The 13,618-nt window shown below is 51.7% G+C and overlaps 1 protein-coding gene across 1 annotated transcript in view; it reads left to right on the top strand.

Annotated features, from left to right (window-relative positions):
• Wnk2 (WNK lysine deficient protein kinase 2) overlaps positions 1 to 13,618 on the top strand; it is a gene marked incomplete at its 5' end in the record, with an annotated part of 108,348 nt that overhangs the window by 63,238 nt on the left and 31,492 nt on the right. The window contains 8 exons of the mRNA XM_013349139.2: positions 1,023 to 1,222; positions 4,222 to 4,377; positions 4,920 to 5,111; positions 6,289 to 6,852; positions 8,806 to 9,105; positions 9,579 to 9,628; positions 10,367 to 10,535; positions 10,603 to 10,719. Of these exons, the coding sequence (XP_013204593.2) occupies positions 1,023 to 1,222; positions 4,222 to 4,377; positions 4,920 to 5,111; positions 6,289 to 6,852; positions 8,806 to 9,105; positions 9,579 to 9,628; positions 10,367 to 10,535; positions 10,603 to 10,719 (1,748 nt within the window). The remainder of the gene's footprint in view (positions 1 to 1,022; positions 1,223 to 4,221; positions 4,378 to 4,919; positions 5,112 to 6,288; positions 6,853 to 8,805; positions 9,106 to 9,578; positions 9,629 to 10,366; positions 10,536 to 10,602; positions 10,720 to 13,618) is intronic.

Here is a 13,618-nt window from a genome sequence, read left to right as displayed (position 1 = left end):
CACACACACACACACACACACACACACACACACACACACACACACCTGTGTTGGGGGGTACCTTGCTACATGAACTTTCAATATTCTTCCACCAGCAGCCCCGCCTAAGCTGAGCAGGTAGCTTCTACTGCCATAACACTTGTATTGAGGACCCTGACAGCACAGCTATTGTGGGGGGCAGTAGCCATCTCCAAAAATGAAATTTTAATTATACAAGTCATCTGTACAAATTACTTGCAATATTTAAAGTGTTGCACACATGGCAGGAGTTGGTGCCTCTCGAATCTTGTTAGCCTGAGGGTTGCTTTCTTTTCTTCCCCACCTCCCTCTTTCACTCCCTTTTCTCCCTCCTCCCTTCCTGTCTGTCTAGGTAGAAATGGTCACTCTAATGAGCAGTTGGCTCGTTAAAAACTAGAACTGCTTGTCTAATTGGTTTTGCCCAATTAAACATCAGCATTCCTTATGTTTTCCTAGGTTAAAATCACTCTTTGGAAAAATTGGTAGTGCAGAGCCACAAGACTCACCCCTCACTTGGCTTAAATCATCAGTGGACAGAGTACTCACTCTGAAAGGCAACCCCTTGTGCAAATAGCTGGGTGTTTTGGTGGCAAATTGTAAAGCCTGTGGCTTTTGGAATCTGGAAGCAGTAACCTCAAAGTGCTGTTTCAGATGGGTTTCCGGGTTTCATTCTTCACTGGCTGACTATGTGGGCAGGCTGTCTTGCCAAGTACCATCCAAGAAGGGCAGCCTCTGCACCTGCAAACCAGAGTGGGCAGGGAATGACAGGATTTGCTTCCAGTGGGCTAGCTAACCTTGCCTACCCCAGCGTCAGGCCAGGGGCACAGGAGGCCTGAGACCTCCCACTGCTGCCTATCAGGTAACAGTTTAAACAGTATTCATGAAAACAGCTCAGACCTAGTCTTGATGAAGGAATCCAGGAACAAGCCATTCCACTTGCCTGAAGCGCCAGGGAGATGGCATTTAGAGGTGTACACAATAACTTCTACTTTGGTCCTCCCCAGCGGACAGCACTTTCGACAGTGGCCAGGGCTCCACTGTGTACTCGGACTCCCAGAGCAGCCAGCAGAGCATGGTGCTCAGCTCCCTCGTGGACACGACTCCAACCCCAGCCTCGTGTGTGTGCAGCCCCCCTGTGAGTGAGGGGCCTGGCCTGACCCACAACCTGCCTGCACTAGGGGCTTTTCAGCAGCCGGCCACTGTGGTGAGTTTGAGAGCCACTCCGCTCTGTCCTCTTTGCCTCTTGTCTGGACTGTGCTATGGTCGGGTTAGAGTGCCCTATGGTCGACTCCCAGCCACATTTCCCTTGGAGACCTGAAGATGCAATCCATCTTTTCTGGGAGCTGAAGATCTATAGGCTGAGGGGCCTTAGATGTGAAGAACCTCTGGATAAAGAGTGTGGAATATCTGGAAACAGACCTTAGGGTAACCATGACTCGGGGAACTGTGATAGAACCAACCAGCCTTATCCTGAGGTTGTCACCGGTACCACACAGGTGCATGATGCTGGCACATTGGGGTCTTTCCTGGTCTATCCCAGAGATGACAGAAATGTATCATTTGTGATAACGGAGCTTTAGAATTTGTCTCTGTCCATTCTCCTAGGGAATAGCCGAGAACCTCTGGCATGTCTCCCTCAGGTAGCGGAGCTGTTGAAAGTTGGGGATGAAAATGGGGTTGAAGCAGGGAGGCATTTTCAGTATTTGCACAGGGCACCAGAGGCTCAGGCTTTGAGGATGTCTGACAGGCAGTGTGTGAGATCTGGGAAGTGGATGATGAAGGAGGGGCCAAGCAGGACATTTATTCTGTTTTATGTTTGTGTCTGTGGCGTATGCAGGTACACACACCCTTGCATGTACACGTGGAGGACTGAGACCCATGTCCAGAGTCTATACCTTACTTTTTCAGACAGGGTCTCTCACTGAGCTTGGAGCTCACTGGCTGGCCAGCAGGTCCTGCTGTTTCCCACCTCCCAGCACTGAGCACAGGTGTACTCTGCCACTTGCCCTCTTACCTAGGTGCTGAGGATCCAAACTCAAGTCCTTGTGTTCCCATGGCAAGCCCTGTCTGTGATTGTTGCCTTTTTTCTAAACATTGAAAAATGAATGTTTCACAACCCTAAGAGCTCAGCTTGAGAATTTGCCTGTGACCTGGATGTTGGAGCTGGGTCCTCAGAGGGTGATTAAGACACCCTCCCCTCCCGGGTGGGTTCTGTCTTCCAGGGTCACTTGGGAGCCCCCCACCTGGTCAGCTGGTAGCCCCTGTTGTCTCACAGTCTCGGACTGTGGTAGCTTCTTGGCACAGATTGAATGCTAGTGCTGAGATCTCTGTCCTCTGCACATGCAGACGCTCTTCTTCCCCATGTCCACATCGGATCGAGCAGTTAGAAAGGCCCAACAGGCCTTTTGGAAAAGCAATTGACACCATGGATCGTGTCTGCTTCTGCTTCTCTGAGCCCTGGGATTCACCGTGATGCGCACATTTGCAATTTTATTTGTAATTTTATTCATTTCCCAAAATGAAATGAGGTTTGATTTTAAATGGCCGGAAGACCTCATGCAATAGGACTTGCTGCCCCAGAGGCTGCTCGGCTAGGGCTGAGGCAGAATGTTCTGCCTGCCTCTCTCACACCTTCGGTCATGATTAGCGCTACCTTAGGCCTTGGGATGTACTAGCTGCCCTGGTCCTCACCCCATCCACGCTGACCTATGCTTCCTTATTGATCTAGCTGATCTTACCATTCACATGTTAATCAGGGATCTGAGCAGAGAGATCACAACTGCAGACTTGGGCTAGGGTTCTTGGTTCTCTTTCCCTGCCTCCTGATGTAAAGATAACTTAACACAGGAAGGATGACTTGTGGAGGGTACATCCCACCTCCTGATGTTTCTGGAGAAGGCCACTTGGTGACATGCGTCAGGATCCAGTGGGATAAACAGACAGGGGCAATGAGAAGGAGGAGGAGGAAATGGAAGACCATCAGGAGTAAGGGGTCACTAGACTCTGCCTTAGCTCCTGAGCCATGGATAGTGACCGGAGCTCATAAGTGGACAGTCTGTCCTGGCCTGGTCTAGTTGAACCAACTCATCTGTCTATGGTTTTAGGTGAACCCAGCTTTGAGACAGGATCCCAAACGTGCCTGCTCCCCACGTTCTTGCACAGAGCACCAGGAAAGGGGAAGTGAGAGTGTGCTTTAGAGATCCCTGCCTCTGTGCCATGCAGCACATCTTAGAGAAGTCTGCTGGAGAGCAGCGGACATCAGTCCCTCTTCCGAACCATGACCTTGTGTTCAGATATGTTCTCCACAGCCTTCTAGTGTCCTCATTGTTGTGAAATAAATCCTGCACAACCGGAGATTTTCCCTTAAGTACTACGGGGTCTGTCTCTGCACAATGAATATGGTTGGAGAGCTGAACTTAGCAACATGGGACTGTGGAGGACATGAGGTTTGTTCCCAACACTCATATGGTGGCTCCCGACCATCTGTAACTCTAGTCCTGTGAGCTCTCATACCCAATTCTGGCCTCCTTGGGTACCAGGCATGCGTGTGGTACACAGACATACATGCAAGCAAAATATCATACACATAAAAAAAAAAAACAAAACAAAATCCAGAAAACCCCACAGAATATTGACAAAGTAGCAGCCATTCCTTAACCTCGGCATTCTTGGGCTGATTTCCTGTTCTTTTGCTAGCTGCATGGACCAGTGCCCTCCCTGTGTGCCGCTCTGTTTCTGTCCCCTTGTGACTGAGTCTCAGAGGGCCTCTCCTTGCCAAGGGCCTCACTGTTCTAGTTTTGTTCCCATGGCTGTGTGTCCTCCCCAGCAGCCACAAACTGTATGATCCCATCTCTCCATATGTATTGGCTCATCCTTCTTAGTCCCAATAGTCACTGTAAGTGAGCTGCCCACAGTCTAAAGCCTAAGGAGTCTTTCTCCACGGTGCTGAAAAACCTCTATGATGATCTTTTTACATGGCTGCATAATACTCCATGGGACTTGTGTTCTAGAACATTCCCTGGCTGGGAGCTGTGGCCATATGATGTGGCTTTTCAGTATTGGTGATGGCATTGTAGGGCCACCACACCATGCTTCTGCTGAGCCACCTTCCTGGGAACAAGGTTCCTGGTGGGGAGGGGGCTGGCCACAGGGACGAGAAAGAACAAGGGCAGCCGCTGAATATGGCCTCTATATTCTCTGCAGCCTGGCCTGTCAGTAGGCCCTGTGCCACCCCCTGCGCGCCCTCCACTCATTCAGCAGCATTTTCCAGAACCTTCCATGAGCTTCACTCCTGTACTACCACCACCCACTACCCCTGTGCCCATGGGCCCAAGCCAGCCAGCACCCCCAGTCCAGCAGGTAAGTGTGACACTTCATTTTATCCCCTTAAATTGTTCCCTTATGAGGGATAGTTCTGCAGCCAAAGCCTGTAGTGGCTTGGGTGAAGGATGTACCTGTGAGAACATTAGTGTGTGTGTGTGTGTGTGTGTGTGTGTGTGTGAGAGAGAGAGAGAGAGAGAGAGAGAGAGAGAGAGAGAGAGAGAGAGAGAGAGAGAGAGATATGCAAGGCCTGCTCATGGAAAACTCTGTTTATTCAGAATGTTTTTATAAGCTGGCTCCAGATTAGCAGGAGCTTGGCGGTCTGCATGTGTTTGTGTGAGCGATGTGTAGACATATATTGTGAATGTAGTTCACTATGTGTATGTGAGTATGATGTGTGAAAACATGCAGTCGTGAAGATATGCGGTTGTGTTTATGCAGTTGATGTGGCTGTGCGTGGGAATCCGAGTGTGTATGTGGGAGTGTATATGCAGATGGGTGAGTGTGAGCATATGAGCACACACGCGGGGGTCACTGGATTTCTTTTGTGTCTGAGCACAAGGCTCCCTTTCTTCCTCCAGCCTCTTCCAATGGCCCAACCACCTACCCTGCCACAAGTCCTGGCCCCGCAGCCCGTGGGCACTGTCCAGCCAGTGCCCTCTCATTTGCCTCCATACCTGGCTCCAACCTCCCAGGTAGTGGCCCCTGCTCAGCTGAAGCCTCTCCAGATGCCGCAGCCACCTCTGCAGCCTCTCGCTCAAGTCCCTCCACAGGTACCTCTGGCCCATAACCTGCTCACCTTGGGTGGGTACCAGGACATGGGCTGGCCCTGTTTATGTGTGTCGCCAGGGGCTACTGGCTAGGGATGTAGACTTGTCATACCCTGTATATTATATGTCTAGTGTTTCATATCTGCTCCTGTAACTACTACAGCAGGCCAGGGACCCTGGGGACAGCCTCCTTTGTCTGGTTTCCCTCGTCCTGAGGCTTCACCTCTTCTCTACCCTGGCAAGCTGTCTTCTCAGGCTGTGATGCCTCTGTATGAGGGTGGTATATATAGGGTCCCTCAAGGAGTGGGTGGGACAGCTGTCATTTCGCCATCTACTGGATTGCCATCCAGGATGGGGGAAGGGCTAGTCCAAGCCAAGGACAAAGCTCTCCTTGTGACCATTGAGTGGGCATAGAAAGCAATCTGCTTCAGATGATTGTCCAGCGGAGCTCCGGGAAGTAAGCTAAGGGCAGCTCCTTACAGGTGTGCTTGTCACTGCGGGTGGCGTTTACCTGTTTGCCATGTGCATCACAGTGGATTTGCACGTGTTTGTGCCCTCATAATTGTACAGAAGGGTAGTTGAAACGCTGCTTGTGAGCAAGCAGAAAGAAAACATTGCTTAGCGGATAGCTATCGTGTAGAAAGTGTTTAACCCACCCCGCCAGGAACCACCTGATACTGTGAGAGCAAACAGAAGGTTTTAGATTATCTGCTGATGAGAAGCCTAGTGCCACAGGGAGTGGCATAGCTTCATCCATCAAAGAAGGTTATACTGAGAACTCTCCAAGGGGCTGGCTTCCATGGAGTTCACAGGATGAGACTTCAGGATGAGACGCTGGATGACTGGGCCAGCCCGGGAGCCTGGATAGTCTCAGTCCTCTCAAATGAAAGTGCTCCGAAGCACCAGAGCCCTCTGGTTCCTCTTAACTGAGCACTCCTGACTCCCTCGGAGCCACCAGCCTCTTGGAAACCTGGACACACCGGCCCCTCCATGCTGGTGCCAAGGGAGAGAGTCCAGCAGGCAGGTCGCCTGTTCTGCTTGAGCACGTTTATAATGCTGTACAATGATTTGTTGGGATCATCTCATCGCCAGCAACTGTTTGGGAGACTGAGCCACTTCCCGCTGATGCTGTGGGCCCCTGGATGGCAGCCTGACTAACATGCCACTGTACCTTTTACAGATGCCTCAAATGCCTGTGGTTCCCCCCATCACTCCCTTGGCAGGACTCGATGGCCTCCCTCAGACCCTCACTGATCTGCCAGCTGCAAATGTGGCCCCTGTGCCACCACCTCAGTATTTCTCACCTGCTGTGATCTTGCCAAGCCTCACGACACCCCTGCCCACATCACCGGCCCTGCCTCTGCAGGCTGTCAAGCTGCCTCACCCCCCAGGAGCACCCCTGACTGTGCCCTGCCAGACCATTGTGCCAAATGCACCAGCTGCTATCCCCCTGCTGGCTGTGGCCCCGCAGGGTGTGGCTGCACTGTCCATCCATCCAGCAGTGGCCCAGATCCCAGCCCAGATCCCAGCCCAGATCCCGGCCCAGATCCCAGCTCAACCTGTGTACCCAGCAGCCTTTCCACAGATGGCATCTGGAGACATCCCACCCTCACCCCACCACACGGTGCAGAGCTTACGGGCCACCCCTCCACAGCTGGCCTCACCTGTGCCTCCTCAGCCTGTCCAGCCCACTGTCGTCCATCTACCTGAGCAGGCTGCTCCATCTGCTGCCTCAGGGACCCAGGTAATTCACCTGTGGGAGTGGACTTACCATTCACTGCCTGGAGACACTCAGGGCCAGGTTTCCTTTACAGGGCCATGGATCCTGTTAGTACCCAGACTCAGGGACAGTTCTGTCCTGTAGCTAACCTTTAATCTTTTTAAAAAAATTGTTTTTAGATTTATCTATTTAATTTTATGTGTATGAATGTTTTGCCTACATGTATGATGTATTTGTACCATCTGTGTGTCTGCCTGGTGTTGGCAGAGGGCAGAACAGCGTGTCAGATTCCTTGGAACTAGAGTTATCGATGGTTGTGAGTCACAATGTAGGTGGTAGAGAATTGAATCCAGGTTCTCTGCAAGAGCAAGTGCTCTTAACCTCTAAGCCATCTCTCCTTTGGGGCAGAGGCCTGAGCCAATGCGGAGCATCTGCTGCCTTCTCAGGAGCTGTGAGCATCAGGATGGCTGATGCGTTCCATGCTCCTTCCCTGCTTCTGCTTTGTGGCTGAACACTCCCTCACCTCGTGCCAGTGCTTGCAGTCCTATTGGCCTGAAGTGGCTCCTCTGTGGATACTTGCGTGTATCCCAGGCTAACCTTGACCAGAAGACAAAGCAAGGCAGAATGAGTATTCCAATTTGAACAGAGAGGAAACAAAACAGCAGTAAGGGGGTATATGTGCCAATGGGCTGCCTGCCAGGAGGGAGATGATTCTTGCAGGACAGGTAACTGCCCTGGTGCCAAGTTGCCAATGAAGGGATGCTGTGGAGTGTAGGGTTACCTGCCTTGTGGCAGGAGGCCTGCCATTGTGGCTTCACACACCTGCCCAGGACATTCATGTTTGGAGTTCCTGGTCTATTCTGTTTGAACCCAAATGAGGGCAAGGAAGAACAGACCTGATGCTTCCCACTTGAATCCGCTCGTCAGAGGCCTTCTTTACTTGGGTGTCTCCCACCAGATGCCGGGTGAAGATGCTCACTCCACCTGGCAGTACCCTCCCAACACACACACTTGAGCATCTATCTTCCTGCCTGACAGTTTTATCTGGGCAGGGGCAGTCTCTGAACCTGATCTCGCCTCAACTCTAAGCCCTGCCAGCTCTGAAACTGAGGCATAGCCCTGGCCACTTGAACCTCAGGTTCCTCTGATGTGGACCAGCTCCTCCTCCTGGCTTTGCTGCGAAGAGTGAAGGGTCCAGGGAGCACCCAAGTGCCAGGTGCTGTGTGACTCAGTTTTGTGCTGCTCAGCTTGGAGCTGCTCACTCAGAGTGTGTGCTCTAACTCATTTCTGGAGGCACTGGTGCTTGGAGATGGGGTGGGAGTGGTGTTTATTGGCCAGCAGAAAGCATCTATCTAAAAGACCAGTGGGAAGAAGCATGCTGGTCGTGTGTTCTCATGGAGTGCGGTACTAGAACGAGAAGGTGTCAGTGACTGCTAAGCTCACTGATTAGGTAGGGTGAGGCTAAGCAGCAAGAGAGCAGGGTCTAGCACCATCTGTGTGTTCTGGGCCTCGTTTTCTGCTGCTGACCTTTCTGGGTTCTGCTGTTGCTAAAGACTGGTGAGCTCTTCAAGTGGTGTTGGGCACGCTCAGGGTGACTGGGTATGGCTACCCCATGCTGTGAACTAGGTAGAAGGCTAGGGAAGCAGGACGCTGATGTCCCAGGGAGACAGCCAGAGCCCAGCCTAGATACTAAGTGTGTGTTGCATTCTGACTATTTGCCTGGGCTTTTTCTCCAGTTCCTGGGAGTGTAGGTCTGTCTATTCCCACATGGAGGTGTCTGAGGAGGCTCATGCCTGTTTACCTCTTCCAAATTTGCATTCCAGATGTGCTCTAAGACAGGGATTACCTTTGGGGAATGTGTGGATCAGAGAGATAGTCCTTATCCTCCCAAACCTGTGTGCTCACTGGTGCCTCTGGGCACAGCCTCTGCCGCTGCTCCCTGGTACCCAGCCTGCATCTTATCCCTTCTGCCCCCAGGTCCTGCTGGGCCACCCTCCTTCGTACACTGCGGATGTCGCTGCTGCTGCTCCAGTCTCTGCTGTGTCCCTGCCACCTGCTGTCCTTTCCCCTCCTCTGCCAGACACTCTGCTGCCTCCTGCCCCTGAGCTCCTGCCCAAGCTCCCCAGCTCCCTGGCCCCCACAGTGGCCGCAGCCTCTCAGAGTGTACCCACCCAGACCTCTACGCTACTCCCGCCAACAAACCCACCTCTGCCCACTGGTCCTGCGGTCGCTGGTCCCTCCCCCGCTGTCCAGCTGATGGTGGAAGTGGCTCAAGAGGTGTGTGCCCTTGTTCCCTGCTCAAGCCAGCGGGGGGGCGGGGGGGGGCTCAGCTCTAGAGGTAAGGAAGGCACAGTGTGCTCTGGGACAGCTACTCGAAGCTGCTCTGCCTCTTTGTCTACACTGGCCCACATCAGGAGGGAGAGCATGAATTTCAGAAATGGGTTTTCCTCAGAGAGTTTATACAGGTTGCCCAGGGCTTTCACAACCCTGTGTGTTCTTTTCACGGGGGGGGGGGGGGGAGAATGGTCAAAGTAGGTTAGCGATTTGTGGAAGGAAGCCACTCTGGGTTTCAGGAATCTGCTTGCCTCTAAGCCTTTCAAAATCATGGCAGCCACACACTGGGCCCTGTGTGGAGAGAGCCTCAGAGGAGGTGGGGAAGCAGCTGCATGCTGTGTCTGACCTCACCGAGGCGAGGCAAGGTAGGTCAGCACAATGTAACCCTGTTCTCTGTACTCCGCTTCTTATTTTAGGAGCAGGCTTCACAAGACAAGCCCCCTGGTCCCCCACCAACGAGTGAGAGGTACTGTTCTCCCTTGCTTCTAGGATGGATTGTGGGGGGCGCAGGCTCAGCAGCCAGCTCGGCCCAGCCCAGCACTGCTTGGCATTTTTGCTCAGTTTGCCAGGACACCATCAGGATTTTAATAGGTGTTATCCCCCTTTTCCAAATCTGACCCAGTAGTGGCTCAGGGACCCTGCTGAGCTATGCCGCCTGGCACTAGTCTATATCAGTCCAGGTTGAGTTCTGGTTATTGTTGGTCCCTGCTGAGCTGTGCGTCCTGGCACTAATCCTCGTGCCAAGGACATTCCGGAAGGGGAAGGCCATGGGCAGAGAGAGCCTCAGTACCCTCGGGTATGCCTAGGTCCAGGTGTTCAGGCTTCTCCTGTGCTCTGGGGTGGCAGTGTCGTTCTTACAGAGGTGGGTATGGATCCCATCATCCCAGGGGATTGGGATGTTGTGGATGCAGGAAGCTTAGCAGACTCCACATCCTCACAACAGCTTAGAGCTCCTGGTTCCTTGAGGCATGTTAGACCCATTTCACAGGCAAAGGGCCTAGAGAATCAGGCCGTACAGCCCACCAAAGGGAAGGTATGGGTGGTACAGGGTGGGTACTGGAGGAAGAGCATCTTGGGATCCCCTTGTAGGCTGGATGCCATCTCTGCAGGTCCCAACTTTAGTTAAAACCCCAAGGCTAGACTGACTAGAGTGGATTTTCTGGTTCTCCAGGTGTGCTGTTAAAATTTTTGGTTTTCCCCTCAGCTTTGGAGCTTCCGATGTCACCTCTGGAAGAGACCTGAGTGATAGCTGTGAAGGCACCTTTGGAGGGGGCAGGCTAGAGGGCAGGGCTGCCCGGAAACACCACCGTAGGTCCACTCGTGCACGCTCCCGGCAGGAGAGGGCCAGCCGGCCTCGGCTCACTATCCTGAATGTGAGTGGCTGTGGTTTGGGGTACATGGGTGTGAAGTCCTCTGCAATCTGATCGTGGCTTCCTGCAGGTGTGTAACACGGGGGACAAGATGGTGGAGTGTCAGCTGGAAACGCATAACCATAAGATGGTGACCTTCAAGTTCGATCTTGATGGGGATGCTCCCGATGAGATCGCCACATACATGGTAAGGCCACCTCCTTGAGGTCCTTAGACCCTTGTAGGAATTAACATGTTGGATTCAGTCATGCATGGAGGTGTTTGGGTGGCCAGTGCTGGGCCCAGAGCCTAGCAGCTATCCCCAGAGCTGTGGGTATCCAGGTAGAACATCACCTATGGGGGGTTTCTGTGGGTTCCTTCCCCAGGCTCCTGTGTAGGACAATTCAGGGATGTTAGCCATACCTTTTCCTGTCCTTCTGAGGAAAAGGAAGAACTTGCTGGGTGACCTGGATAAGCAAATGAAAAATGTGTTCCTGGTGTTTAAGGTCCTGTGCTCCCTGCTTAGAGTTGTCTGTCTGCCTTCCCAGCTTCTGGAAGTATAGACCCAGGCCCTGGACTCCTTCCTGGATCCCTGTAGCTTTGCCAGCACCTCCACCTGGCTCTAGCTCTCTGCTGGAGAGAGCCCCTGGGAACTCCTTCTTACCTGCAGACTTCTTTAGATTCCTTGTCTACGTTCCCAGGAAATACTGCTCTGTCCCCGGCACCTAGCTCTGCCAGAAGAGGGGGACTTGGATCTCAAACTGTCTATGAAGACAGAAGACACTGGCAGGAAGAACCCATCCGTATCTATCAGACTCCCTGAACTATCTGTGACCACAGACGTCCTACAGCGGGACATGTCCTAGACCCCCCAGTCACATATGTTCATATGTTCCTAAGGAAGCAGCTGCCATTGGGCCATCATACAAGTATATCTAGTAGGATAGTGTAGCTATGTAGGGGAATATGAAATTTAACTTAGTAAAATAGTATAAATAGCCCCACTGACTAGTGACTACTGCACGAACAACTTAGTTAGATGTCAGCAGTAAGTGGTCCTGCCGTTATATCACCTGGCCACCCTGGCCCTGGCTTCATTCAGTGTGGGTATGAGTTTCTCAGGAAATTCCTGCTGTCTGCTACACAGAGATTCCTCTGACAAGCTCTTCCTCAGGCCAAGGCAGACCACAGTCCCCTCAGGGTGAGAGAAAAGATGATTCCGATGCCTGCCATCATGGTTGGGAAGGCTGGCCAAAACTATTGCAGCAGACAACAGAGAATGGATTTGCTCTGAACAAAGCAGGAATGGGGGCGGGGGCAGGGGGGGCAGGACATACCGCTCAGGAACAGGGTGAGGATTAGGAAAGTAAGGAAAACACCAGAATGCCAAGGCCAACTGGATGGTCAGGTTATGAGAACATTGAGTATGCGTGCCCTATGTTCCAGCCACTGATGTCCAGGATGGTCGGAGAGGGTCAGCTGGCCCTCTCCTGCCTGGAGCAGATGCCCATCCACACTTGTGGTGAGCATTGCCTTCATCTCTTTGGCTTCAAAGGTGCCTCTATAGCTATCAGTCTTCTAGAACTGACATCAGACACTCTGTAGCCAAAGGAAAACCCCTGCTACACCCATTAACCTCATCTTTGTGGGGGACATGTCAGAGGCTTTAACATCAAAGTTGGTGACAAGGATCTTCGTCAGACATGGCGGCTGGGGGTCTCTCCCTTGACTGACTGAATGGGACTCTTGCTCTAACTGAATTAGGCCTAAAGCAGAAGGGACCAAGGCCTGGAGAGGAGTTATAGGAGATGCCTGAATCTAGTTTGGTTAGAGAGGGATCCTCAGACAAAGTATCTGACTGGTTTCTTACTCTATTACCCAAACTTTGAGACCACACACCTCTCTTGACTTTTGTGTGTGTATGTGTTTCACTTAAATTTATTACAGATAACCTGTAATGAGGATGATTTTTTTTTGAATTTCACATAGAAGTTATCTTCATATAAACCCACTCTTAAGGTAAAGACAAACTATCGGAAGACTTTAACAGACACCCCACCAAACAGGGTACCTGTGACAAATAAGGGTACGAGAGAATTTCTCAGGTCTTGACAAAAATGACAAAAGCAAGGATGGATTTGATTGGTTCACGTTTCTAGGGTACAGTCCACCTGATAGGGAAGTCACCACAGGGGAAGCATGAGGCAGCTGGTTGCAACATTGTCTCCAGTCAGAAAATAGGGAGAAGTGAAAGCAGGCACTCAGCTTCCTCCTTATAATATAACCCAGTCCATTGCATTATAACACAGCCCACAGTTAGGGTGGGTTTTCTCAACATGTGTATCATGTGACTTTATATGTTGTCATGTGAGCTTTTCCCGGGGAGACATGAACAAATATCCACATACCCCCAGTAGGGTACCAACAACAGACCCAAGGCTAGTTTGTCAAACTGAAGGATGTATTGGGCATACTTATAAAATGGGTGATCCCCAAACAGTCACATCACTAGATGCTTCCCCGTGGCTCTTAGTTAGTCTTCCCAAGGGCATGTGGTGGTTGGGATGCAGGAAGCTGAGTGGCCAGAATCTCAAGGTTCTAATGACCTCCCCAAACCTTCCTAACATGTGGGGTGTAGACCGGCCCGATCAGATGGAGAGACTTGTGTGGGTAGTCACAACCGCTCTTGTTAAGATGGAGGTGATTGTTCCGCTGAGAGGTCAGCATTCCACAACGTACGTACATACATGGTATTTACGCACGTGTGCACATTGGCTGTGAAGACCAGAAGACAACTTTAGGTGTTACTCCTTAGGCACCTCCTCAACAGCGGAATTACAAGGATGCCATCACATCTGTTTCTTTCTGTGTGGGTCCTGGGTGTCAAATTCAGGTCTTTGTACCTGCAGGGCAAGAACATTGCTAGACTGAGCTGTAGATGCATAATAATGATGCAGATGCTCCTGAAGTGTCCCCAGCCTGGCTGCCCTGCTGCCCACCTACCTGCTTCTGCTGTTCCCTTCTTGCTCACACAGCACAATGATTAGGAATTATGTATCCATGTGTTTATGTCATGTTTTCAGTCTCTCTCTCTCTCTCTCTCTCTC

Source organism: Microtus ochrogaster, chromosome 16, assembly GCF_000317375.1.
Source record: "Microtus ochrogaster isolate Prairie Vole_2 chromosome 16, MicOch1.0, whole genome shotgun sequence".
In the NCBI taxonomy this organism is placed as follows: domain Eukaryota; kingdom Metazoa; phylum Chordata; class Mammalia; order Rodentia; family Cricetidae; genus Microtus; species Microtus ochrogaster.
This window is presented reverse-complemented; position numbering and strand designations above follow the sequence as displayed.